General features: G+C 46.0%; 1 protein-coding gene across 1 annotated transcript; it reads right to left on the bottom strand.

Moving 5' to 3' along the window:
* Positions 1 to 6,374: 6,374 nt before the first annotated feature.
* Positions 6,375 to 14,374, bottom strand: RPS14 (ribosomal protein S14). Its single transcript, XM_038740656.1, has 5 exons — positions 14,268 to 14,374; positions 9,906 to 10,056; positions 9,611 to 9,772; positions 7,062 to 7,138; positions 6,375 to 6,489 (listed from the first exon to the last, which is right to left on the bottom strand). The coding sequence occupies exons 2-5, from the start codon at positions 10,052 to 10,054 to the stop codon at positions 6,422 to 6,424; spliced, it is 456 nt and encodes a 151-aa protein (XP_038596584.1). The 5' UTR covers positions 10,055 to 10,056; positions 14,268 to 14,374; the 3' UTR covers positions 6,375 to 6,421.
* Between the last annotated feature and the right edge of the window lie 9,586 nt (positions 14,375 to 23,960).

The raw sequence follows: 23,960 nt of genomic DNA, 5'->3' as shown, positions 1-23,960 counted from the left end.
ACGATTGAATGAATGAATGAATAATGAAACCTCTGAGTTGTTGGCACATAAACAGCCACACAATTTATGGGCCCCCTCCATGGGATGGGTGACATCATACATGCTGCATAGTGATGACATCATTGTATCATACCCCCTGCTTGATAGCAACTGAATTGTTTGTTGTTGTTTTTAATGGTATTTATTAAGTGCTTACTATGTGATAGAAACTGTATGCTTACTATGTGATAGAAACTGTGCTAAGTGCCAGGGTAAACAGCGGGGATAGTTAGGTTGGACACAGTCCGTGTCCCACGTGAGGCTCACAGTTTTCATCCCCATTTTCTAGATGAGGTAACTAAGGCACAGAGAATTCATTCATTCATTCAGTCGCATTTATTGAGCGCTTACTGGGTGCAGAGCACTGGACTAAGCGCTTGGGAAGTCCAAGGCGGCAACATCTAGAGACGGTCCCTACCCAACAGCGGGCTTACAGTCTAGAAGAAGTGAAGTGACTCGCCCAAGGTCACAGAGTAGAGCCTTGGCAGAGCTGGAAATATGTATACATATACATATACCTGTATATATGTATATATGTTTGTACATATTTATTACTCTATTTATTTTACTTGTACATATCTATTCTATTTATTTTATTCTGTTAGTATGTTTGGTTTTGTTCTCAGTCTCCCACTTCTAGACTGTGAGCCCACTGTTGGGTAGGGACCGTCTCTAGATGTTGCCAACTTGTACTTCCCAAGTGCTTAGTACAGTGCTCTGCACACAGTAAGCACTCAGTAAATACGATTGATTGATTGATTGATTGAAATAGTAGCACGCTCTAGCCTCCAGGTCATAGATCGGTTGCTAGGAAGACAGGATGGAAAAGGGGAAGTTAAATGGAGAAAGAAGGATGGGAGAAAGTAGCAATAGAAGCAGTAGCACTTATTAAATATTTATTAGTAAGTTAGAGAGGAAGACGAAAGAGAAATGATAGAAATACAAAAACCACAGAAAAGACCCAGCTCAGAGTCCACAAGTCCGGTGGTAATAATAATGATGATGATGATGGTATTTGTTAACTTGTACTTGTCAACTTGTACTTCCCAAGCGCTTAGTACAGTGCTCTGCACACAGTAAGCACTCAATAAATACGATTGATTGTTAAGCGCTTACTATGTGCAAAGCACTGTTCTAAGCACTGGGGAGGTTACAAGCTGAGCCACGAGAAGCAGCGTGGCTCAGTGGAAAGAGCTTGGGGGTCAGAGGTCATGGGTTCAAATCCCGGCTCCGCCAATTGTCAGCTGTGTGACGTTGGGCAAGTCACTTCACTTCTCTGGGCCTCAGTTCCCTCATCTGTAAAAATGGGGTTTAAGACTGTGAGCCTCATGTGGGACAACCTGATCACCTTGTATCCTCCCCAGCGCTAAGAACAGTGCTTTGCACATAGTAAGTGCTTAACAAATGCCATTTTTTTATTATTATCATCAGGTTGTCCCACGTGGGGCTCCCAGTTCTTAATCCCCATTTTACAGATGAGGGAACTGAGGCCCAGAGAATAATCATCATAATAATAATAATAATGGCATTTATTAAGCACTTACTATGTGCAAAACACTGGTCTAAACGCTGGGGAGGTTACAAGTGATCAGACTGTCCCACGGGGGCTCACAGTCTTAATCCCCATTTTACAGATGAGGGAACTGAGGCCCAGAGAATAAGGATAATGATGATGGCATTTATTAAGCGCTTACTATGTGCAAAGCACTGTTCTAAGCGCTGGGGAGGTTACAAGTGATCAGGTTGTCCCACGGGGGCTCACAGTCTTAATCCCCATTTGACAGATGAGGGAACTGAGGCCCAGAGAATAATAATAATAATGATGGCATTTATTTAGCGCTTACTATGTGCAAAGACTGTTCTAAGCGCTGGGGAGGTTACAAGTGATCAGGTTGTCCCACTGGGGCTCGCAGTCTTCATCCCCATTTTACAGATGAGGGAACTGAGGCCCAGAGAATAATAATAATAATAATAATAATAATAATAATAATAATAATAATAATAATGGCATTTATTAAGCGCTTACTATATGCAAAGCACTGTTCTAAGCACTGGGAAGGTTACAAGTGATCAGATTGTCTCACGGGGGCTCACAGTCTTAATCCCCATTTTCCAGATGAGGGAACTGAGGCCCAGAGAATAATAATAAGAATAATAATAATGATGGCACTTATTAAGCGCTTACTATGTGCAAAGCACTGTTCTAAGCGCTGGGGAGGTTACAAGTGATCAGATTGTCCCACGGGGGCTCACAGTCTTAATCCCCATTTTCCAGATGAGGGAACTGAGGCCCAGAGAAGCGAAGTGACTTGCCCAGAGTCCCACAGCTGACAGTTGGCGGAGCCGGGATTTGAACCCGTGACCTCTGATTCCAAAGCCCGGGCTCTTTCCAAGCAGAGCGGATCTGGGGGGGGGCTTCAGGGTGCAGCCGCCCCAGGCCATCTCCAGTCAATCAATCAATCATATTTATTGAGCGCTTACTGTGTGCAGAGCACTGGACTAAGCGCTTGGGAAGTACAAGTTGGCAACATATAGAGACGGTCCCTACCCAACAGTGGGCTCACAGTTTATTTATTTATTTATCTTATATTACTCTTTATTTACTTATTTGTACATGTTTATTCTATTTATTTTATTTTGTTAATATGTTTTGTTTTGTCTGTCTCCCCCTTCTAGACTGTGAACCCACTGTTGGGTAGGGACCGTCTCTAGATGTTGCCGATTTGTACTTCCCAAGCGCTTAGTCCAGCGCTCTGCACACAGTAAGCGCTCAATAAATATGATTGAATGAATGAATGAATGAATAAAAGGGGGAGACAGAGAACAAAACCAAATATACTAACAGAATAAAATAAATAGAATAGATATGTACCAACCAGAGCTTCTAGAGGCCACGAGCGGGCCCAGCGGCTTAATTAATCCCCAAGGCACCGCGGGCACGGGGCAGATTGGGAGCGGGCATTTCGTTGGCCCAGTGGGTGAGCACCGGGGGTTTCTGGAGGCTTTTAGACTGTGAGCCCACTGTTGGGTAGGGACTGTCTCTATATGTTGCCAACTGGTACTTCCCAAGCGCTTAGTACAGTGCTCTGCACACGGTAAGCGCTCAATAAATACGATTGATGACGATGACCGTGGGGAACGGAGGGAGGGAGGGCAGAGGCACCTTGCTCTTCCCTTCTAGACTGTAAGCCCACTGTTGGGTAGGGACCGTCTCTATATGTTGCCAACTTGTACTTCCCAAGCGCTCAGCACAGTGCTCTGCACACAGTAAGCGCTCAATAAATACCATTGATTGATTGATTCCCAACAACTCGTCAAAGCCCGGAGGCCAATTGGTACTTCCCAAGCGCTTAGTACAGTGCTCTGCACATAGTAAGCGCTCAATAAATACTATTGATGATGATGATGACTAGTTCTGCCGCTCACATTTTGTGACTTCCTCCTGCTGCCACCCCTTCTACTCCCCCAGCAGCGAGGCAAGGGGAGACTGAGGCTCCCATCTTCAGTGAGCATCAGTTCCGGCACTTGGAACGACGCTTGGCACCTAGTAAGCGCTCAACAAGTACCGTTCTTATCGGAGAAGCAGCGTGGCTCCGTGGAAAGGGCCCGGGCTTTGGAGTCACAGGTCACGGGTTCAAATGGCGCCGCCGTCAGCTGGGTGAGTGGGATTATAGATACACACACATCACCAAGTGGGCAAAATAGATAAATAGGATCCCAGATACATACACCACCCAACTCTCCGGTGGGCTTGGCGCCCGGGAGGACGCGGGAAGGGGAAATGGGGAGTTTGGCTGCGTTGGAGGATGGAGGGGTGGGAGGTGCTGACAGAAACCCACGGCATTTAAGCGCCACTCCGTGACACAGGGCCTAAATCCGTCGGCATCCTGGCCCACGGTGGCCTCGTGATTCTGCCCACGGTGGGTTGCCCCCAGCCCTTTTAGGTTGCCCCCCTCTACCCTAGCTAGCAGACGCACACCCCTCTGAGCTCGGATTTAGCCGGAACCCACCAGCGCGACTGGCTGAGCGCTTTCCGCAGAGGAAAGCCCTGCCAAGAGCAGGCGCGTTTCAGGAACTAGCTGACTGCATCCCCGGTTACCAGGAAACAGCCATGTCGGGTTGCAAAATGCCCCAACATAATCATCATCATCATCATCGATCGTATTTATTGAGCGCTTGCCGTGTGCAGAGCACTGGACTGAGCGCTTGGGAAGTACAAATCGGCAACGTATAGAGACGGTCCCTACCCAACAGTGGGCTCACAGTCAATCAATCGATCATCGTATTTATTGAGCGCTTACTGTGTGCAGAGCATTGTACTAAGCTCTTAGGAAGTACAAGTTGGCAACATATAGAGATGGGGCCTACCCAACAGTGGGCTCACAGTCTAAAAGGGGGAGACAGAGAACAAAACCAAACATACTAACAAAATAAAATAAATAGAATAGATGTGTACAAGATAAATAGAGTAATAAATATGTACAAACATATATACAGGTGAGATACATATATACAGGTGTAATATAATATATATTATATTATATTATACTATATATATTATACTATATATAATACTACACATACTATATAATACTATTGTTATACCATATATTATATATTATATTATATGATATATTATAATTATATTATATTATGTATATATGATATGATATAATAATGGCATTTGAGTAATAAATCTAGATAGAGTAATTAACAGTATTATTTTAATAAATAAAAAGGAAGTAATAAACAGTGGGTAGGGACCGTCTATGTGTTGCCAACTTGTACTTCCCAAGCGCTTAGTACAGTGCTCTGCACACAGTAAGCGCTCAATAAATACGATTGATTGACTGATATACTGTTGGGTGGCCACAGTCCGACGTGGGCCACCAACTTGTCTCCCCCACCTCCCCCAGTGACTGTATCCCCAAGAGTACCAGGATAATAATAGGGGCATTTAGTAAGCGCTATGCGCAAAGCACTTTTCTAAGCGCTGATGTCAATGGGTAGACAGCGCACCCAGCCCAGCTCACATGCTCACTAACATCAGCCAGAGTGATGAAGCATCCCGTTTCCATGGCTTCGAGGGACCAAGTAGTAGGGGAGAAGTGTCCCCTCCCCACAGCAGTCAATCAATCGTATTTATTGAGCGCTTACTGTGTGCAGAGCACTGTACTAAGCGCTTGGGAAGTACAAGTCGGCAACACATAGAGACAGTCCCTACCCAACAGCGGGCTCATATGTTTGTACCGATTGATTACTCTATTTTGCTCATACGTATTTATTCTATTTCACAGCACCTGTATATGTTTGTGCAGATTGATTACTCTATTGATTTGACTCGTACATATTGACTATTCTATTTATTTGGTTAATATGTTTTGTTGTCCATCTGCCCCTTCTAGACTGTGAGCCCGCTGTCGGGAAGGGACCATCTCTTTAGGTTGCCAACTTGTACTTCCCAAGCGCTTAGTACAGTGCTCTGCACATAGTAAGCGCTCAATAAATACGAATGAATGAAGGAATGAACTAGAGTCCAAGTGAAACTTCAGCGGTAGGTTCTCGTCTCTTATGGTCCAGTAAATAGGACCCTGCTTTTACTCTACGGCTCCTGTATGTTGTTTTTGATGAGTTCATCATTCCCTATATGATTGTAGCCAAACCTATAATCCCACTGTGTTCTTAGACTGGCCTCCAGGGAGTGTTTAATGTGAGCCCACTGTTGGGTAGGGACCATCTCTATGTTGCCAACTTGTACTTCCCAAGCGCTTAGTACAGTGCTCTGCACACAGTAAGCGCTCAAAAAATACGATTGAATGAATGAATGAATGAATAACCAGCACATTTTCCCCCAGTGCTCTGCAACCCCATGTTGCTTAATACTTACAGAAGCAGTGTGGTCTAACTGATAGAGCTTGGGTCTGGGAGACAGAGGACCTGGGTTCTAATCCCAGCTCCGCCACTTGTCTGTTGGTGACCTTGGGCAAGTCACTTCACTTCTCCGTGCCTGTTCCCTCATCTGTAAAATAGGCTTAGAACTGGGCTTTATGTGGGACAGGGACTGTGTCTAACCTAGATTATCTTGCATCTACCCCAGTGCTTAGAACAGTGCCTGACGGTTTAAGGAGCTCGTAAGTGCTTAACAAATACCCCAATTATTATTATTGCTATGAGACCCTCTGGATGTGAGACGAGAGCACCCAGATAACATGTGGCCTTACGGCAATTCAGGATTCCCCTACCCAATGGGGCCTACTTTAGCTCCCAGTCTTTCCTCCCGTTGTCACGCCATGAAACTCTGAAAATGCCTGTGGCGAATGAAGCACGCGAGCAGATCGATTTTTCCACTGTTTATTGACCACAAAATCTGCAGGAACAGGGCTCACAGACGGCGACCACGGCGACCACCCTTTCTGCGAGTGCTGTCGGAGGGAATGGGGGTGACATCCTCTGTGGAAAAAGAGAACAATGCTTGATTAGGACCCCATCACCACCAGAGATCCTGATGATTTCCCAAACTGCAGGGGCCAGGGGCTGGAGGGCAGAGAGAACAGACTTATAAGACTGCTAAACATCCCAAGTCCCTGGCATTGTGCTCAGCCCGTGACAGACACTCAGTAGTTGATAAAAGCGTTAAGCACTGGAAAATCAGGATTCCAGAAAGCTGCAGAAACTGCACTGGGGAAGCTGGAGTTCCAAACCTGAACCACCTCCCCAGCTGTTTAGGATGTAAATACCAAGTCCTAAGCTATTCTAAGCCGTTGCTTTCTAACCCTGGACCCTCCAAGGATACCTCAAACCCACCAGAGGTTGGCTAAGAAAATCAACTGGGTTTGCGAACAATCCCTTCTCGGTATCCAACAGGTCTCTCTGTAAAGGGGCTGCTTGCCGTTCGGCATCTCTCCCCCGAGCTTCGTCTTTCGATCAGCGGTCTTTACAACTGTTTATACTTTCTACCGTGTGCATAACCGAGGCCTGTGTTTTCTCTGCCTCCCCTGGCTACGGCGCAACAGATCCCTTACCAATTCGCCCAATCTTCATGCCAGAACGAGCGAGGGCTCTCAGGGCAGATTGGGCACCAGGTCCTGGGGTCTTGGTCCTGAGGGAGAGAGTGGCGACGTTACAAGAAGAGCTGCAATCCAGAGAAAGCTCACCATGCACGGTTGGCCCAAGGTGAGCCTAGCATCTGGTCAGGGGGCTACAACAGACCATTCATTCAATTCAATCGCATTTATTGAGCGCTTACTGTGTGCAGAGCACTGCACTAAGCGCAGACCAGTGCTGTCAGCGGATACAGCAAAACCCGCAACTGTGATGGAGGCGCCGACGTCTGCTTCGAGAGAGGGGCCTAATGAATCGGTCCCACCCGACGCCCGTGCCCAGGGACAAAGCAATCTCAGAAGGGCATCCACTTGGAACGGACCGGTCCCCGTGGCACGCCTGCCAGTACGCTCAACTCTGGCAGCACACCAGGTCCCAGAAGCCATGACCTCACCTACTGCTGGGAGAGCTCTTCCAACACAAAGCTCAACCGAGTTAGCTGAGAGAACAGCATTCACCAGTCCGGGCTGAAAGCCCTTTCCCCCGCTCCGGCCCGCCCTTCTCCTTTGTCAGGTAACAAAATGAGGCTTTGGCCCTTTCCAGAACCGAAGGGCTGAAAACAACCAGTCAGCCTGTGCTCCCCTTGGCCTTCCCTAAGCCTTTTTCCCAACTCCCTCTCTTCTGCGTCATCTTTGTACCTGTATTCTTTAAGCACTCTATATTCACCCCTATCCTCCACACCACAGCACTTGGGGACACAGCCAAAATTTATTTATGTTAATGTCTATCTTCCTCCAAGTTCCTTATGGACAGGGAACACATCTAACTCTTACATTGTACACCCAAAAGTGTTTAGAGCAACACTTGGCACGCAATAAGTGTTGCTTCACAACCCAGATCCTTGGACTCCCAAGTCCACGGTGATTCCTTTGTTGACTGCCTCGATCCCCACTGCCAGGGTGGCCCATTTGATTTTCCCAAGGTGTTTTAGTCCCTGCTAATGTTTTAGCCTGAGGCCCAATTTTTAGATAGATGTTTGTAAAAAGCAGCTCTGTAGGTAGGTGCCTTGATTGGTGGCCCATTTGGTTTTACCAAGGTGTTTTAGTCCCTGTTAACGTTTTAGCCTGAGGCCAATTTTTAGATTGATGATTGCAAAAAGCAGCTCTGTAGGTAGGTACCTTGATTGGTGGCCCATTTGGTTTTACCAAGGTGTTTTAGTCCCTGTTAATGTTTTAGCCTGATGCCAATTTGTAGATAGATATTTGCAAAAAGCAGCTCTGTAGGTAAGTGCCTTGACTGGTGGCCCATTTGGTTTTACCAAGGTGCTTTAGTCCCTGTTAACGTTTTAGCCTGAGGCCAATTTTTAGACTGACGATTGCAAAAAGCAGCTCTGTAGGTAGGTACCTTGACTGGTGGCCCATTTGGTTTTACCAAGGTGTTTTAGTCCCTGTTAATGTTTTAGCCTGATGCCAATTTGTAGACAGATGTTTGCAAAAAGCAGCTCTGTAGGTAGGTGCCTTGATTGGTGGCCCATTTGGTTTTACCAAGGTGTTTAAGTCCCTGTTAATGTTTTAGCCTGAGGCCAATTTTTAGATTGATGATTGCAAAAAGCAGCTCTGTAGGTAGGTACCTTGATTGGTGGCCCATTTGGTTTTACCAAGGTGTTTAAGTCCCTGTTAATGTTTTAGCCTGAGGCCTATTTTTAGATAGATGTTTGCAAAAAGCAGCTCTGTAGGTAGGTACCTTGATTGGTGGCCCATTTGGTTTTACCAAGGTGCTTTAGTCCCTTTTAATGTTTTAGCCTGAGGCCAATTTTTAGATAGATGTTTGCAAAAAGCAGCTCTGTAGGTAAGTACCTTGACTGGTGGCCCATTTGGTTTTACCAAGGTGTTTTAGTCCCTGTTAATGTTTTAGCCTGAGGCCTATTTTTAGATAGATGTTTGCAAAAAGCAGCTCTGTAGGTAGGTACCTTGATTGGTGGCCCATTTGGTTTTACCAAGATGTTTAAGTCCCTGTTAATGTTTTAGCCTGAGGCCTATTTTTAGATAGATGTTTGCAAAAAGCAGCTCTGTAGGTAGGTACCTTGATTGGTGGTCCATTTGGTTTTACCAAGGTGTTTTAGTCCCTGTTAATGTTTTTGCCTGAGGCCAATTTTTAGATAGATGTTTGCAAAAAGCAGCTCTGTAGGTGGGTGCCTTGATCTTTCATGGAAATAGCATGTATGGAGGGGGAGAGAAAAATGAAGCGGGCAATAATGTGCCAATCCCAAGAAGCCACCCAAAAAGCAGCACATTGGAGCGAGCCAGCGCACCTGACCCCCCTACCCCCATCCCTGCCTTTACTTCGGGGTGGAGCTGGGATCACTCCAATGAGGTTATGTCGCTCATGGGGTGCTTAGATGGCCGGTGACTTTTTGGCTCTGATGGCAAGTCTCTGCCTTCGAGCCCTTCTTCAGGCCTGTGGCAAGCCTAAGGTTGCCACAGAATCCCCCCCACACAAAGACACACTCCCCATCCATCGCCTGCCATACCTGTTCCCCCCGGTGGCCCGCAGTTTGATGTGGAGGGCCGTGATGCCAAGTTCCTTGCACCTCTGGGCCACATCCTGGGCGGCCAACATGGCAGCGTAAGGGGAAGACTCGTCTCTGTCGGCTTTCACCTTCATCCCACCGGTCACTCGGCAGATGGTTTCCCTGCAGGCAAAAGACGAATCGGCAAAGCTAAGGAATCCCGCTGGCAAGGACCCGGGGCGGGGGGGGTGGCAGTGGGAGACAACCCGACCCGGGGGACACAAAACCAGTCCGTTCTTTCTACCCAGGCACTCACTTGCCAGAGAGATCCGTGACGTGGACAAAAGTGTCGTTGAAGGAGGCGAAGATGTGGCAGACTCCGAATACATTCTCTCCTTCTGCCACCTGAGGCCCCAGGCTGATGACCTGCTCTTCCTTCTTCTCCTTACCCTTGCGAGGTGCCATTTCTGTGGAAGAGAAAGACCAGCACGTGTGGGTGAGAAAAGTCATGTATCAAAAACCTCTGCAGTGCACATACTGGGTTCTGTGAGCCCCACGTGGGACAACCTGATCACCTAGTAACCTCCACAGTGCTTAGAACAGTGCTTTGCACATAGTAAGCACTTAATAAATGCCATAAAAAAAACCCGAGTATCTTATATCTTCTTCTAGTCTGTGAGCCCACTGTTGGGTAGGGACCGTCTCTATATGTTGCCAACTTGTACTTCCCAAGCGCTTAGAACAGTGCTCTGCACACAGTAAGCGCTAAATACGATTGATTCTGCACTTGCAATCCAGCAGCTCGAATCTCCTGAGGGCAGAGAACATGTCTACGATCTCCGCTGTATTGCACTCTCCCAACTGCTTAGTACAGTTCTCTCGAAAAGTAAGCCCTCAACAAATACCGCTGACTGGCTAAATTGTAATACTAAAACCAAACTGCTTCCCAAACATAAAATACCAGCTCATTCCTAAGAATGTTCAAGCCCGGGTAATTGCTAGGTCTTTGTGAAACAACTGCAGACTCTGGCAAAAAACGTGCTAAAACAATGCAGGCTGGTTACCTTCTCTGTGCCTCAGTTCCCTCTTCTGCAAAATCAATCGTATTTCTTGAGCATTTACTGTGTGCAGAGCACTGTACTAAGCGCTTGGGAAGTACAAGTTGGCAACATCTAGAGACGGTTCCTACCCAACAATGGGCTCACAGTCTAGAATGGAGATTAAATACCTGTTCCTCCTACTTAGACTGCGAGTCCCACGTAATAATAATAGCGGATTTTTTTGAAGTGTTTACTGTATGCCAGACACTGGGATAGATATAATCAATCAATCAATCGTACTTATTGAGCGCTTACTGTGTGCAGAGCACTGTACTAAGCGCTTGGGAAGTACAAGTTGGCAACATCTAGAGACGGTCCCTACCCAACAGTGGGCTCACAGTCTAGAAGACTAGAAGATATAAGATACTCCGGTTTTTTTATGGCATTTATTAAGCGCTTACTATGTGCAAAGCACTGTTCTAAGCACTGGGGAGGTTACTAGGTGATCAGGTTGTCCCATGTGGGGCTCACAGTCTTAATCCCCATTTTACAGATGAGGTAACTGAGGCACAGTGACTTGCCCAAAAGTTGGATTGGAAACAGTCAATGTCCCACATGGGGCTCACAGTTCTAATCCCCATTTTACAGATGAGGAATCTGAGGCCCAAAGAAGTGACTTGCCCAAGTGGCAGAGCGGAATTAGAACTCAGGTCCTGACTCTCAGGCCCACATTCTTTCCATTAGGCCGCACTGTTTCCCAAAAGAGGGACTTCCCTATCCCGTATTTATCTACCCTAGCGCTTACTCCAGTGCTCCCAAGATAATAAGCGCTTAAAAACAATGTAGGTCTGAAGTATCCACCCCAAAACCTCCAACTCCACCAGGCATAGTCCATAAAGAGAAGCAGTGTGGCTCAGTGGAAAGAGCCCGGGCTTTGGAGTCAGAGGTCATGGGTTCAAATCCCAACTCCGGCAATTGTCAGCTGTGTGACTTTGGGCAAGTCACTTCACTTCTCTGTGCCTCAGTTCCCTCATCTGTAAAATGGGGATTAAGACTGTGAGCCCCCTGTGGGACAACCTGATCACCTTGTGACCTCCCCAGCGCTTAGAACAGTGCTTTCCACATAGTAAGCGCTTAGCAAATACCATCATCATTATTATTATTCTCTATGCCTCAGTTCCATCTATAAAAGACTGTGAAGATGAAGACTCTGAGCCCCCCGTGGGACAGCCTGATCACCTTGTAACCTCCCCAGCGCTTAGAACAGTGCTTTGCACATAGTAAGCACTTAATAAATTCATTCAATCGTATTTATTGAGCGCTTGCTTTGTGCAGAGCACCGTACTAAGCGCTTGGGAAGTACAAGTTGGCAACATCTAGAGACGGTCCCTACCCAACAGCGGGCTCACAGTCTAGAAGGGGGAGACAGACAACAAAACATATTAACAAAATAAAATAAACAGAATAGTAAATACGCACAAGTAAAATAAATGCCATCATTATTATTATAAAGCACTGTTCAGAGAAATGAGGACCCAGCTTTACCAGTGTTTGTTAAAAGCCGTGTGACAAGCCTAACCAGATTAGACACCGTCCCTGTCCCACATGGGGCTCACAGTCTAAAGGGGAGGAATTCCCCCCATTTTACAGATGAGGAAACTGAGGCTCAGAGTGACTCCCTGACTTCCAATCCTGTGCTCTGTCCACTAATCCACGCTGCTTCTGCTGAAGGTAATGACCGCCTCAGTGGTATAGTAAGTGCTTAACAATTGCTGATTAATTAGTACAGTGCTCCAAATGCTGTACAGATGTATTACTCTATTTTACTTGTACATATTTACTATTCTATTTATTTTGTTAGTATGTTTTGTTCTGTTGTCTGTCTCCCCCTTCTAGACTGTGAGCCCGCTGTTGGGTAGGGACCGTCTCTAGAAGTTGCCAACTTAGACTTCCCAAGCGCTTAGTACAGTGCTCTGCACACTGTAGGCGCTCAATAAATCCGACTGACTGAAAATAGTACCTCGGGCTTAAATACCATTTTTTAAAAAATGGAGCGCCTAAAGAGCCCACGTGGGCACGAGAGTGAAGTGGATGAAAATAGTGGGCATTTTACAGATGAGGTCGCTGAATTCAATCGTATTTACTGAGCGCTTCCGGTGTGCAGAGCACTGTACTGAGCGCTTGGGAAGTCCAAGTTGGCAACATATAGAGACGGTCCCTACCCAACAGCGGGCTCCCAGTCTAGATGGGGGAAGACAGACAACAAAGCAAGTACGCTCCGGTTCATCAATCATCATCATCAATCGTATTTATTGAGCGCTTACTGTGTGCAGAGCACTGTACTAAGCGCTTGGGAAGGACAAGTTGGCAACATATAGAGACGGTCCCTACCCAACAGTGGGCTCACAGTCTAAAAGGGGGAGACAGACAACAAAACCAAACACACTAACAAAATAAAATAAATAGAATAGATATGTACAAGTAAAAAACATAGAGTAATAAATATGTACAAACATATATCCATATATACAGGTGCTGTGGGGAGGGGAAGGAGGTAAGATGGGGGATGGAGAGGGGGGCGAGGGGGAGAGGAAGGAAGGGGGCTGGCTTGAGGGCTGAACTGGTGCAGCCCAGCCATAAATAATGATGGCATTTATTAAGTGCTTACTATGTGCCAAGCACTGTTCTAAACGCTGGGGAGGTTACAAAGTGATCAGGTTGTCCCACGGGGGGGCTCAGTCTTTGCCCCCATTTTACAGATGAGGTAACTGAGGCCCAGAGAATGACATTAATAATAACGATGGCATTTATTAAGCGATTACTATGTGCAAAGTACTGTTCTAAGCGCTGGGGAGGATACAAGGAGATCAGGTTGTCCCACGGGGGGCTCCCAGTCTTCATCCCCATTTTACAGATGAGGGAACTGAGGCCTAGAGAACAATACTAATAATAATGGCATTTATTAAAACCACTGTTCTAAGCGCTGGGGAGGTTACAAGGAGATCAGGCTGTCCCACGGGGGGCTCACAGTCTTCATCCCCATTTTCCAGATGAGGGAACTGAGGCCCACAGAATAATAATAATAATGGCATTTATTAAAAGCACTGTTCTAAGCGCTGGGGAGGTTACAAGGAGATCAGGCTGTCCCACGGGGGGCTCCCAGTCATCACCCCCATTTTACAGATGAGGGAACTGAGGCCCGGAGAAGTGACTAGCCCAAAGTCACACAGCTGACAACTGGTGGAGGCGGGATTTGAACCCACCACCTCTTCCACTGAGCCACGCTGCTTCTCACAGTCTGGTCTGGGGTCTAGTCCATTCACTCAATCGTATTTATTGAGCGCTTACTGTGTGCAGAGCACTGTACTAAGCGCTTGTGCCCTGCACATAGTAAGCGCTCAATAAATACGATTGATTGATTGACAAGTTGGCAACATAGAGAAACAGCCCCTTAAAGGCCAAGGGGGCATGGCGGCCAACTCCCCCCCCGGCTTCCATCTCCGAGCCCTGATCCGGCCCCAAATAGGGGGTATCGGTTGGCCATGGCTCCGACTACTCCTCCTGAGGCCCCTCCCGGCCACTGCGGGGGCCACGGAGGGAGGATGGCGACGGATTGTGTGAGGACACCGGGCACCTACCTGCGGGTCCCTCCTCCTGCAGCCCAGACCGGAAAAGAAGGCCGCGGCCTCCCGGAGCCGTAGGGTCACCCCCGCCCAACCGGAAGTGCTCCCTCAGGGGGTGGGCCGCAGCCCTCAGCGGAAGGATAATCGGCGCCCGCTGTCGTCGTATTCTTAGTGGGCGAGGCCCCAGTCTCGCCTTCAATGGGGACGAGAGTTGAATCTCAACATGGAGGCCGTCAGGGATGGACTCCTCCCCCTTTACCAAGACGGCGATCAAGGGATGGATTCCTCCCCCTCCTTTACCAAGATGGCGGCCAGGAATGGACTCCTCCCCCTTTACCAAGATGGCGGCCAGAGATGGACTCCTCCCCCTTTACCAAGATGGCGGCCAGTGATTGACTCCTCCCCCCCACTGACCAAGATGACGACCAGGGATGGACTCCTCCCCCCCCTTTACCAAGTTGGCGGCCAGGGATGGACTCCTCCCCCCCTATTTACCAAGATGGCGGCCAGGGATGGACTCCTCCCCCCCATTTACCAAGATGGCGGCCCGGGGTTCGTTCAATCGTATTTATTGAGCGCCTACTGTGTGCAGAGCACTGGACTAAGCGCTTGGGAAGTACAAGTTGGCAACATACAGACACGGTCCCTACCCAACAACGGGCTCACGGCCTAGAAGGGGGAGACAGACAACAAAACGTGGACAGATGTCAAGTCGTCGGAACAAATAGAATTAAAGCTAAATGCACATCATTAACAAGATAAATAGAATAGTAAATATGTACAAGTAAAACAGAGTAATAAATCTGTACAAACAGATGGACTCCTCTTCCCCCTTTACCAAGATGGCAGCCAGAGAAGGACTCCTCCCCCTTTAATAATAATAATAATAATAATGGCATTTATTAAGCGCTTACTATGTGCAAAGCACTGTTCTAAGCGCTGGGGAGGTTACAAGGTGATCAGATTGTCCCTCGGGGGGGTTCACAGTCTTCATCCCCATTTTACAGATGAGATAACTGAGGCCCGGAGAAGTTAAGTGATTTGACCAAAGTCACACAGCTGACAACCAGTGGAGCAGGGATATGAACCCGTGACCTCTGGCTCCACAGCCCAGGCTCTTTCCACTGAGCCACGGTCTTGTTATTATTTACCAAGATAATAATAATAATGATGGCATTTATTAAGTGCTTATTATGTGCAAAGCACTGTTCTAAGCGCTGGGGAGGTAACAAGATGATCGGGTTGTCCCACGGGGGGCTCACAGTCTTCATCCCCATTTTCCAGATGAGGGAGCCGAGGCCCAGAGAAGTGAAGTGACTTGCCCAAAGTCACACAGCTGGCAGTTGGCGGAGTGGGGGGTTTGAACCCATGACCTCTGACTCCAAAGCCTGGGCTCTTTCCATTGAGCCACGCTGCAGGGATGGACTCCTCCCCCCTTTACCAAGATGGTGATCATTTATCATCATCAATCGTATTTATTGAGCGCTTACTATGTGCAGAGCACTGTACTAAGCGCTGGGAAGTACAAATTGGCAACATATAGAGACAGTCCCTACCCAACAGTGGGCTCACAGTCTAAAAGGGGGAGACAGAGAACAAAACCAAACATACTAACAAAATAAAATAAATAGAATAGTAAATATGTACAAGTTAAATAGAGTAATAAATACGTACAAACATATATTCATTTATTCATTCATTCAATCGTATTTATTGAGCGCTCACTGGGTGCAGAGCACTGGACTAAGCGCTTGGGAAGTACAAGTTGGCAACATCTAGAGACTGTCCCTACCCAACAGCGGGCTCACAGTCTAGAAGGGGGAGACAGAGAACAAAACAAAACATACGAACAAAATAAAATAAATAGAATAAATATGTCCAAATAAATAAATAAATGTGGTAATAAATGCGTACAAACATCTATATATATATACATATCTATACATATATATACAGGTGCTGTGGGAAGGGGAAGAAGGTAAGGCGGGGGCGGGATGGGGAGGTGGTCAGGGGATGGACTCCTCCCTCTCCTTTACCAAGATGGCGGCCAGAGATGGACTCCTCCCCCCTGTAACAAGATGGCGGTCAGGGATGGACTCCTCCCCTCCCTTTACCAAGATGGCGGTCAGGGATGGCTTCCTCCCCCCTTTACTAAAATGGTGGTCATTCATTCATTCAGTTGTATTTATTCATTCATTCAATCGTATTTATTGAGCGCTTACTGTGTGCAGAGCACTGGACTAAGCGCTTGGGAAGTAGAAGTTGGCAACATATAGAGACGGTCCCTACCCAACAGTGGGCTCACATTAAACACTCCCTGGAGGCCAGTCTAAGAACACAGTGGGATTATAGGTTTGGCTACAATCACATAGGGAATGATGAACTCATCAAAAACAACATACAGGAGCCATAGAGTAAAAGCAGGGTCCTATTTACTGGACCATAAGAGACGGAGAACCTACCGCTGAAGTTTCACCTGGGCTCTAGTTCATTCATTCATTGATTCAATCATATTTATTGAGCGCTTACTATGTGCAGAGCACTGTACTAAGCGTTGTACAAGTACAAGTTGGCAACATCTGGAGATGGTCCCTACCCAACAGCGGGCTCACAGTCTAGAAGGGGGAGACAGACAACAAAACGTATTAAAATAAAATAACTAGACTAAATATGTACAAATAAAATAAATAAATAAATAAATAGAGTAATAAATACATATAAACATCTATACATATATACAGGTGCTGTGGGGATGGGGAGGAGGGGGAGAGGAAGAAGGGGGCTCAGTCTGGGAAGGGGATGGACTCCTCCCTCTTTACCAAGATGGTGGTCAGGGGATGGATTCCTTCCCCCTTTACCAAGATGGTGGGCAGGGGATGGACTCCTCCCCCCTTTACCAAGATGGTGGGCAGGGGATGGACCCTCCCCACCCCCTTTACCAAGATGGTGGCCCCGGGGCAGGCAGGAAAGCTAACTTCCACCTTACAGGCCTCAGGCCTGGCCAGTCGAGCAACTCTCCATTCATTCAGTTGTATTTTTTGAGCGCTTACTGTGTGCAGAGCACTGTACTAAGCGCTTGGGAAGTACAAGTTGGCAACATCTAGAGACGGTCCCTACCCAACAGCAGACACCTAGTCTAGAAGGGGACTGTGGGCAACACTCCAGGAGGCCCACCGAGCCAAACGCTGCCAGCCCAGTCAAAGCCCGGCCTAGTGTAGACGTGCTGAAGGCTGTGTTCCACGCTGTGATAATACTAATAATCACCGTATTCTTTAAGCACTTACTATGTGCCGGGTAATGCCCACTGTTGGGTAAAGACTGTCTCTCTAATAATAATAATAATGGTATTTGGTAAGTGCTTACTATGTGCAAAGCACTGTTCTAAGCGCTGGGGGGGATACAGGGTGATCAGGTTGTCCCACATGGGGCTCACGGTCTTCATCCCCATGAGGGAACTGAGGCACAGAGAAGTTAAGAGCTGGGATTTGAACCCATAATAATACTAATAATGATGGCATTTATTAAGCGCTTACTATGTGCAAAGCACTGTTCCAAGCGCTGGGGAGGTTACAAGGTGATCGGGTTGTCCCACGTGGGGCTCACAATTTTAATCCCCATTTTACAGATGAGGTAACTGAGGCAAAGAGAAGTTAAGTGACTTGTCCAAAGTCACACAGCTGACAGTTGGCGGAGCCGGTACTTGAACCCATGACCTCTGACTCCAAAGCCCGGACTCTTTCCACTGAGCCACGCTGGATTCGTTAAGCGTTTATTATGTGCCAGGTAATGCAAGTTGTTGGGTAGGGACTGTCAATATAATAATAATAATAATAATAATGGTATTTGTTAAGCGCTTACTATGTGCAAAGCACTGTTCTAAGTGCTGGGGGGATACAGGGTGATCAGGTTGTCCCACAGGGGGCTCACAGTCTTCACCTCCATTTTACAGATGCGGGAACTGAGGCTCAGAGAAGTTAAGGAACTTGCCCAAAGTCACACAGCTAAGTGGCGGAGCCTGGATTTGAACCCGTGACCGCTGACTCCAAAGCCCGGGCTCTTTCCACTGAGCCACGCTGGATTCATTAAGCGTTTACTATGTGCCAGGCAATGCTCGTTGTTGGGCAAGGACAGTATAATAATAATAATAATAATGGTAGTTGTTATGGGCTTACTATGTGCAAAGCACTGTTCTAAGCACTGGGGAGGTTACAGGGTGATCAGGTTGTCCCAGGGGGGCTCACAGTTTTAATCCCCATTTTACAGATGAGGTAACTGAGGCACAGAGAAGTGAAGTGACTGGCCCAAAGTCACACAGCTGACAAGGGGCGGAGCCAGGATTTGAACCCATGACCTCTGACTCCAAAGCCCGGGCTCTTTCCACTGAGCCACGCTGGATTCATTAAGCGTTTACTATGTGCCAGGTAATGCTCGTTGTTAGGTAGGGACTGTCTCTATAATGATAATAATGGTATTTGTTAAGCGCCTACTATGTGCAAAGCACAGTTCTGAGCACTGGGGGGGATACAAGGTGATTAGGTTGTCCCACGTGGGGCTCACAGTCTTAATTCCCATTTTACAGATGAGGTAACTGAGGCACAGAGTAGTGAAGTGACCTGCCCAGTCACACAGCTGACAAGGACTGTGAGCCCACCGTTGGGTAGGGACTGTATATGTTGCCAACTTGTACTTCCCAAGCGCTTAGTCCAGTGCTCTGCACCCAGTAAGCGCTCAGTAAATACGATTGATGAGGATGAAGCGGCGGCATCTCCGTTTAGCTTCTGGCCAGTTACCCGAGAAGGGAATCTCCGCTTTCCGGGGCCACCAAACCGAAATTTGGCCCGACATTCAGCTTCCTCGGGTCGCCCGCGTCATTAGTGGTTTCTATAGCGCCATTGTCCGCCCGCAAAATGCGCCCCAGCCATGTTCATTCATCTTGATTCAGGGAGTTCTTCAGCCTCATTAATCTCTGAGAAAGGGCAGTTGTTGGGCTCGCTTCGTGGCCCCGCTTCGAACCTGGGGGCCTTCACCCGTCCGATAAATATGGGGGTCCTGGTTTTCCCCGAGCAGAAAGAACGGACGCTTCTAATGAAGGGTCAAGGGTGTTTGAATCTTGGTATGTTTGGTTCTGTTCTCTGTCTCCCCCTTTTAGACTGTGAGCCCACTATTGGGTAGGGACTGTCGCTATGTGTTGCCAATTTGTACTTCCCAAGCGCTTAGTACAGTGCTCTGCACATAGTAAGCGCTCAATAAATACGATTGATTGATTGATTGATTGATTAACTGAGAGGTTCGACTGAGCGAAGCAACCCCAGAGGAGCAAGCAGGGCAGAGAAAGAAGTTTAAGAAGAAAGCAAGAGGTTCAGCCCCTTAGCAGTAGGAGGGCTAGATTGGAGGCCACCAAGATGACCCGTAAAAAAAGTAAAGTTTAATTTTTTCCCTGTTTCGACCGCAGAACATTGAGGAGGTCAGAGCTGCCACCTCAGTCCCCTCTCACCTCCCGTGGGCACCTGGGCCTTGGGGTGTTTCTTGGCATCAATTCTGTTGAACAAGTTGGCAACATCTAGAGACGGTCCCTACCCAACAGTGGGCTCACAGTGTAGAAGACTTCCCCTCCCCACAGCACCTGTATATATGTTTGTCCGTATTTATTACTCTATTTATTTTACTTGCACATATTTATTTGATTTATTTTATTCTGTTAATATGTTTTGTTCTCTGTCTCCCCCTTCTAGACTGTGAGCCCACTGTTGGGTAGGGACCGTCTCGCAGTGTAGAAGACTTCCCCTCCCCACAGCACCTGTATATATGTTTGTACGTATTTATTACTCTATTTATTTTACTTGTATGCATTTATTCTATTTTATTCTGTTAATATGTTTTGTTTTGTAGTCTGTCTCCCCCTTCTAGACTGTGAGCCCACTGTTGGGTAGCGACCGTCTCTAGATGTTGCCAACTTGTACATATTTATTCTATTTATTTAATTCTGTTAATATGTTTTGTTCTCTGTCTCCCCCTTCTAGACTGTGAGCCCACTGTTGGGTAGGGACCGTCTCGCAGTGCAGAAGACTTTCCCTCCCACAGCACCTGTATATATGTTTGTACGTATTTATTACTCTATTTATTTATTTATTTTACTTGTACATATTTATTCTATTTATTTTATTCTGTTATTATGTTTTGTTCTCTGTCTCCCCCTTCTAGACTGTGAGCCCACTGTTGGGTAGGGACCGTCTCGCAGTGTAGAAGACTTCCCCTCCCCACAGCACCTGTATATATGTTTGTACGTATTTATTACTCTATTTATTTTACTTGTACGCATTTATTCGATTTATTTTATTCTGTTAATATGTTTTGTTTTGTTGTCTGTCTCCCCCTTCTAGACTGTGAGCCCGCTGTTGGGTCGGGACCGTCTCTAGATGTTGCCAGCTTGTACATATTTATTCTATTTATTTTATTCTGTTAATATGTTTTGTTCTCTATCTCCCCCTTCTAGACTGTGATCCCACTGTTGGGTAGGGACCATCTCACAGTGTAGAAGACTTCCCCTCCCACAGCACCTGTATATATGTTTGTACATATTTATTACTCTATTTATTTATTTATTTTACTTGTACATATTTATTCTATTTATTTTATTCTGTTAATATGTTTTGTTTTGTTGTCTCCCCCTTCTAGACTGTGAGCCTGCTGTTGGGTCGGGACCGTCTCTAGATGTTGCCAACTTGTACATATTTATTCTATTTATTTTATTCTGTTAATATGTTTTGTTCTGTACCTCCCCCTTCTAGACTGTGAGCCCACTGTTGGGTAGGGACTGTCTCGCAGTGTAGAAGACTTCCCCTCCCCACAGCACCTGTATATATGTTTGTACGTATTTATTACTCTATTTATTTTACTTGTACGCATTTATTCGATTTATTTTATTCTGTTAATATGTTTTGTTTTGTTGTCTGTCTCCCCCTTCTAGACTGTGAGCCCGCTGTTGGGTCGGGACCGTCTCTAGATGTTGCCAGCTTGTACATATTTATTCTATTTATTTTATTCTGTTAATATGTTTTGTTCTCTATCTCCCCCTTCTAGACTGTGATCCCACTGTTGGGTAGGGACCATCTCACAGTGTAGAAGACTTCCCCTCCCACAGCACCTGTATATATGTTTGTACATATTTATTGCTCTATTTATTTATTTATTTTACTTGTACATATTTATTCTATTTATTTTATTCTGTTAATATGTTTTGTTTTGTTGTCTCCCCCTTCTAGACTGTGAGCCTGCTGTTGGGTCGGGACCGTCTCTAGATGTTGCCAACTTGTACATATTTATTCTATTTATTTTATTCTGTTAATATGTTTTGTTCTGTACCTCCCCCTTCTAGACTGTGAGCCCACTGTTGGGTAGGGACTGTCTCGCAGTGTAGAAGACTTCCCCTCCCCACAGCACCTGTATATATGTTTGTACGTATTTATTACTCTATTTATTTTACTTGTACGCATTTATTCGATTTATTTTATTCTGTTAATATGTTTTGTTTTGTTGTCTGTCTCCCCCTTCTAGACTGTGAGCCCGCTGTTGGGTAGGGACCGTCTCTAGATGTTGCCAACTTGTACATATTTATTCTATTTATTTTATTCTGTTAATATCTTTTGTTCTCTATCTCCCCCTTCTAGACTGTGAGCCCACTGTTGCGTAGGGACCGTCTCGCAGTGTAGAAGACTTCCCCTCCCACAGCACCTGTATATATGTTTGTACGTATTTATTACTCTATTTATTTATTTATTTTACTTGTACATATTTATTCTATTTATTTTATTCTGTTAATATGTTTTGTTTTGTTCTCTGTCTCCCCCTTCTAGACTGTGAGCCCGCTGTTGGGTAGGGACCGTCTCTAGATGTTGCCAACTTGTACATATTTATTCTATTTATTTTATTCTGTTCTGTCTCCCCCTTCTAGACTGTAAGCCCACTGTTGGGTAGGGACCGTCTCGCAGTGTAGAAGACTTCCCCTCCCACAGCACCTGTATATATGTTTGTACGTATTTATTACTCTATTTATTTATTTTACTTGTACATATTTATTCTATTTATTTTATTCTGTTAATATGTTTTGTTTTGTTGTCTGTCTCCCCCTTCTAGACTGTGAGCCCACTGCTGGGTAGGGACCGTCTCTAGATGTTGCCAACTTGTATTTTCCAAGCGCTTAGTACGGTGCTCTGCACAAAGTAAGCGCTCAATAAATACAAATGAATGAATGAATATATGTTTGTACATATTTATTACTCTATTTATTTAACTTGTACATATTTACTATTCTAGTTATTTTATTTTGTTAATATGTTTTGTTTTGTTGTCTGTCTCCCCCTTCTAGGCTGTGAGCCCACTGTTGGGTAGGGACCGGCTCTAGATGTTGCCAACTTGTACTTCCCAAGCGCTTAGTACGGTGCTCTGCACAAAGTAAGCGCTCAATAAATATGATTGAATGAATGAATGAATATATGTTTGTACGTATTTATTACTCTATTTAACTTGTACATATTTACTATTCTAGTTATTTTATTTTGTTAATATGTTTAGTTTTGTTGTCTTTCTCCCCCTTCTAGACTGTGAGCCCGCTGTTGGGTAGGGACCGTCTCTATATGTTGCCAACTTGTACTTCCCAAGCGCTTAGTACGGTGCTCTGCACAAAGTAAGCGCTCAATAAATGCGATTGAATGAATGAATGAATATGTTTGTACGTGTTTATTACTCTAACTTGTACATATTTACTATTCTATTTATTTTATTTTGTTAATATGTTTAGTTTTGTTGTCTGTCTCCCCCTTCTAGACTGTGAGCCCGCTGTTGGGTAGGGACCGTCTCTAGTTGTTGCCAACTTGTCCTTCCCAAGCGCTTAGTCCAGTGCTCTGCACCCAGTAAGCGCTCAATAAATACGATTGAATGAATGAATTTATGTTGTATTGTACTCACCCAAGGGCTTAGTACAGTGCTCTGCGCACAGTAAGCGCTCAATAAATACGATTGAATGAATGAATTTATGTTGTATTGTACTCGCCCAAGGGCTTAGTACAGTGCTCTGTGCACAGTAAGCGCTCAGTAAATATGATTGACTAGCCAAGGGAGAAGGAAGTTGCCATTTGCTTGACTGCCTCACTCCACGCCACAACATTTCCTGATACGGGTGGGTTGCGCATTTGCGGCCAATCTCTCAGCATCACATCTCTCCGCTCCTCAAAAACTTTGAGTGGTTACGCGTGGCTCTTTGCATCAGGCTGAGACTCCTAAGCAGCGTGGCTCAGTGGAAAGAGCCCATTTTACAGATGAGGTAACTGAGGCCCAGAAAAGCTAAGTGACTTGCCCAAGGTCACCCAGCAGACAAGTGGCTCAGATGGGATTGGAACCCAGGTTCTTATGACGCCCAGCCCCAAGCTGTATTCACTGGGTTACGCTGTATCTATTATTTATAACTCATCTATATTGTCAATTATCTTTTTCGGAAGTTTCACTCTGACACGTTTGTGCTGCTTCCTGTTTATGCTTCTTCTTCCTCTGGCTTTTATTTTGTCTGTCACCCCCATTAGATTGAAAGGTTGAGAGCAAGCTTGTCTTGTTCTGTTGTATTCTCCCAAGTGCTTAGTTCTCAGTGCTATTGATCGATTGCTTGGGTCAGTCACAAGAAATAGCGGATCTAACTTAGAGAGGAAACAATGACAA

The sequence above is a fragment of the Tachyglossus aculeatus genome, chromosome X1, assembly GCF_015852505.1.
Source record: "Tachyglossus aculeatus isolate mTacAcu1 chromosome X1, mTacAcu1.pri, whole genome shotgun sequence".
Classification (NCBI taxonomy): Eukaryota; Metazoa; Chordata; class Mammalia; order Monotremata; family Tachyglossidae; genus Tachyglossus; species Tachyglossus aculeatus.
Note: the sequence above shows the minus strand (reverse complement) of the source record. Positions and strands in the feature narration are given on the sequence as shown.